The following is a 5,095-nucleotide window of genomic DNA, read 5'->3' as shown; positions in this document are numbered from 1 at the left end:
CTTCCTTTCTTCGCTATACAACTACATATTGAATTCTAATCATATTAATTCTACATGAAATAGTTATGAATCTATTAAATTACTGTCACAAATTGTAACTAATGTTATAGCAAGGTTTTTTTTTTTTAATTTTAAAGCCAGTTTTATTGAGATATATTCATATACCATACAATCATCCATGGTATACAATCAACTGTTCATAGTACCATCATATTGTTGTGCATTCATCACCCCAATCTATTTTTGGACATTTTCCTTATACCAGAAAGACTCAGAATAAGAACAAAAAGTAAAAATAAAAAAGAACACCCAAATCATCCCCCCCATCCCACCCTATTTTTCATTTAGTTTTTGTCCCCATTTATCTACTCATCCATCCATACACTGGATAAAAAGGGAGTGTGATTCCACAAGGTTTTCACAATCACACTGTCATCCCTTGTAAGCTACATTGTTATACAGTTGTCTTCAAGAGTCAAGGCTACTGGGTTGGAGTTTGGTAGTTTCAGGTACTTATTTCTAGCTATTCCAATACAATAAAACCTAAAAAGTGTTAACTATATAGTGTGTAAGACTGTCCACCAGAGTGACCTCTCTACTTCATTTGAAATCTCTCAGCCACCAAAGCTTTATTTTGTTTCATTTCGAATCCCCCTTTTGGTCAAGAAGATGTTCTCAATCCCACGATGCCAGGTCCAGATTCATCCCTGGGAGTCATATCCTGCATTGCCAGGGAGATTTACACCCCTGGAAGTTAGGTCCCATGTAGGGGGGAGGGCACTGAGATCACCTGCCCAGGTGGCTTAGTTAGAGAGAGAGGGCCACATCTGAGCAACAAAGAGGCACTCAGGGGGAGACTCTTAGGCACAATCATAGGCAGGTTTAGCCTCTCCTTTGCAGTAACAAGCTTCATAGGGGCAAGCCCCAAGACAGAGGGCTCAGCATGTTAAGCTGTCAGTCCCCAGTGTTTGTGAGAACATCAACAACAATCCAGGTGAGGAAGTCCAACACCTCTGCATCCTCCCCCAGGTCCTCAGGGGGGCCCCGAATATATATTTTTATTCTCTGCCCAAATTACTTTGAGATGTGTTGCTATTTCACTTTAACCTATACAGACCTGCCATATCTCACTTCCTATTCAAAGTTCCAAGTAATTGTAGTATTTGAACAAACTTACTGTAGAAGTTATATGGTTTAGAAAATATATATGCTATACCAAATAAACATTTCTTCCCTTGGTCTCACAAGGAAGTTGAAGTTTTAACACACAGTCAGTTCCAACCTTTACCCTTTGGCCCGATTTGACCTAGTCGTAACCAGATCTGCTTCATTCATATCTCTAATTGAAGTCTGGGCTCTTTTTCAGCTTTTTTTTTTTTTTTTTAAGTTGCTGCATACGTTAATACTACTTTCTTATCTGCTGAGCTCTAGCTCTTTCAGGTATCACGCAGATACCCAATGTTCCAGAGACCAGTCAGGTTATACACCAAGGGATCAACATCTCAGAGTTTGGAGGCAGCCATTACAATTCCGGAATAGATTTGACTGCTGTAAGAGCTTACAATCTAGGAACCATTATAATAACCATTTCCCTGTTAGGCTGTGCTCTAAGATTCAATTCTGAGTTTACACATTGTAGTCAGTCCATATCAGTGAGGCATTATAGTGTTTGCCTTTGTTTCTGGTGTACTTCACTCAAAATGCAGTCTACAGAATCCATTCACCTCCTTAAGTGTCTCACAACTTCACTCCTTCTCTTAGTTGCTCAATATTCCATTGAATGCATACACCACAGTTCACCATTCTGTTCCTCAGTCAGTGTACCCTTAGGCTACTTCCACCCACTGCAGATCATGAATACTGCCTCCATAAACACCAGCGTGCAAATGTCCATTCATGTCTCTGCTCTCAGATCTTCCAAGTACATGCCCCATAATGAAGTTGCAGGACCTTATGGCCCCCACATGCTTAGCTTCTTGTGGAACCACCACAGTGACCTCCAGAAAGGCTACACCATTCTGCCTCCTCATCAACAGTAAATAGGTACATCCCTCTCTGCATGTTTTCTCCAGCACTTTTACCCCTATTTATATTTTTTCCTACAATTTTATAGAGATACATTCACATAACAAACAATTATCCACTGTGTACAATCTGTTCACGGTGTCGTCATATGGTTGTACATTTATCACTACAGTCAGCACTTGAACATATTACTATGATAAAGTTTTTTTTTGGTGAATAATAAAAAAAATAAAAAGAAAAGTAAGGTGTCATAGAATACAATATATTAGTAAGGAAAGAAAACAACACCACTACCAAGAATCCCATATCCCTCCCTTATATTCCCCTCTTATACACACTTGACTTTGGTATATTGCCTTTGTTACATTTAATGGAAGCATATTACAATGTTACTGTATAACAAGGTTTTTAATTTTGCATGTGAGTCCAAGATCCAAATTTAGAACTTTCAACCCTTTATGATACAGGTTGTGAGCACCACTTTCATCCATAACTTAAATCAATTAAAAGATACTGTTTTTGTTTTTTGAAGAAATCAAATTGCTTTCCACTACAGAAATAGAAATTTCTTTCTCATACTTATTCTTGCAATTGCAAGGGCATTCCTGGCTATTCCAAATGTTTCATGTTGTGGCTTATTGTTAATTTCACTTCTTTGACCTCTGATTCAGAAGACTCATGCTTATGATATTTATTCATTATTTTTTTGAAGCTCATGATATTTAAAAGGAACATTAAAAAATTTATCCACACTTTTTGTCTCTTTAATATATTCAATTTAATATTTCATGATTGATTCTTTAATAAAAAATGCAAACACACTGCATACAGTTAAAAAATAGAATTACAATGCATTATGTTAGAAGTAATAATAACTACAAAAGTTAAGGATGATAAATTGTGGCACTCTTGATTCTACTAAAGCACATAGTTTTTCATAATGAATGTGCAGCATATCTATGCTGCCCCTTTAGACATGGGCCAAACCTACAGAAACTGATGTAATATATCTCAGCTGAGTCTGGTAAGAAACACATAGGTGTATGTTTGCCATAATATTTTGTGACAATTAGCTTGAACTAATGAATTTATATTACAAATTATGTTATCAATTGATTTTACTAGTTAACACAGTATTTTTCTATGTACTATCCAGAATAGAACTCTTTTAATATATTTTCACATACAGAGTATCCATATTGGTGCAACTCAGGCCAGCATTATCTTTGCCTAATACTATTGTCAAGTATATAAGAAATGTGACACATTTTGCAAGAGGAACACCTAACATGAGATTTGGGGAATTAAGAATAAGAATGGATTATTAGAGAATCCCTGGTGTACACCTGCTCTACTTGTCAAATAATTTCATTTTATGTCTACATTTGTCACTTGGAACTGAAAATCCTCTTCATCGGGTTGCCTAATGCCCCCTTCACATCCTTATTCCTAAGGGTGTAGATGAAGGGGTTGAGTGTAGGAGTCACCACTCCATAGAAGAGAGCCATGAACTTGGGCTGGTCCCTTGAGATGGATGAGGGGAGCTGGAGGTACATGCTAATGGCTGGGCCATAAAATAAGAAAACAACAATGAGGTGGGAGGAACATGTCCCAAAGGCCTTTTTCCTTCCCTCAGAGGATTTAATCTTAAATACAGTATGTCCAATATGAGCATAGGAAGCAAGAATTAAACCTAGTGGAACAACTGACAGAAAAATGCACACCACCGAGAGTGTGAGCTCATTAGCACTCTTCTCACCACAGGCAGTCTTTATCAGGACGGGAATCTCACACACCAAGTGCTCCAGTTTATTGAGGCCACAGAGCGGCAACTGTAATGTAACGGAAGCCTCTGAGACAGCATAGGTCACTCAGCCACACGATGGATACTAACAGGAGGCAGAGGCGCTGATTCATGAGGAGGGTGTAGTGGAGAGGCCTGCAGATGGCCACATAGCGATCCAAGGACATAAGGGCCAAGAGCAGACATTCTGTTCCCCCCATTATGTGGAAGAAATAAAGCTGAACTGCACACCCCATATAGCTGATGGTCTTCTTAGAGCTTCCCAGGTTAAATGGCATCTGTGGAACAATGCTTGTGGTATAACACATGTCCAGAAAGGAGAGGTTGGTGAGGAAGAAATACATGGGGCTGTGGAGATGGGGGTCTAACTTAGACACCAGGATGATGGAGATGTTTCCAGTCATGGCCATAGGGTATGTTATGAGAAGAATAATGAATAGAGGAAGCTCTAGCCAAGGGCGGTCAGTGAAGCCTAGTAGAACAAACCCTTCAGGGCGGCTTTCGTTAATTAGTCCCATCATCTTCCATTTGTGGCATAGACCTGTAATATCAAAGTTGCAAGGAAGGTAGAAAGAAATACCTTCAACATGATACATGATTATACTTGGGCATCCATTTAGAGAAGGTGGTGTGCATTAACTTAAAGGACAAATAGAGTATTTGGCAATAGGTGACCTGCTTTCCCTTCCTAACATTATGAATTAAAGACAATTACTTTAAGCAGGTAGCCAAATTTCTGTCACTGAATTTCCTTCTCTATATGATAAAGATGATGATAACTGTCTCCTGAAATTGTGATGAAGATTAAGTGAAAAGTAGATGGGAATACGTTTTGGAAATTCAATTTAATGGCTTTCAAGCTTTGAGTCCATAAAGATCAGCTGTGGAATCTGTTAAAATGCTGACTATTGGTTTCAATCTCAAAATGTCTGAAAGAGTAGATGGAGCATTGTGCCAAGGAATCAAAAGTTCATTTACAGAATCACTGTTGGAAATCATTATTGAAATTTCAAGAAGCATAGAAGTATTAAGCTAGCAATTTTTGAAGAAGTAAGAGAAATCCTGGAGCTATGAAAATCATGACAGTAATCTTGCCCAGCACTTAGGAGTTCCTTGAATAATTACATCTTCTTTAGGGGGAGTATGAAGACTGTTGTATTAGACAAATCTTTTTTAATTATGTGGACTTGAGCAAGAAATTTAAGCACAGATTTCATTTTTCTAAAATATAAATTGAAAGAATTCAACTTAATGACATAGGATTGT

At 38.0% G+C, this 5,095-nt stretch overlaps 1 protein-coding gene across 1 annotated transcript; it reads right to left on the bottom strand.

Moving 5' to 3' along the window:
• Positions 1-3,413: 3,413 nt before the first annotated feature.
• Positions 3,414-4,347, bottom strand: LOC119540194 (olfactory receptor 2B11-like). The gene is given in 2 exon segments (XM_037844263.1): positions 3,414-3,897; positions 3,899-4,347. Coding segments are annotated over 2 exon segments (933 nt in total).
• Between the last annotated feature and the right edge of the window lie 748 nt (positions 4,348-5,095).

This window comes from Choloepus didactylus, chromosome 7 (genome assembly GCF_015220235.1).
Source record: "Choloepus didactylus isolate mChoDid1 chromosome 7, mChoDid1.pri, whole genome shotgun sequence".
Classification (NCBI taxonomy): domain Eukaryota; kingdom Metazoa; phylum Chordata; class Mammalia; order Pilosa; family Megalonychidae; genus Choloepus; species Choloepus didactylus.
Note: the sequence above shows the minus strand (reverse complement) of the source record. Positions and strands in the feature narration are given on the sequence as shown.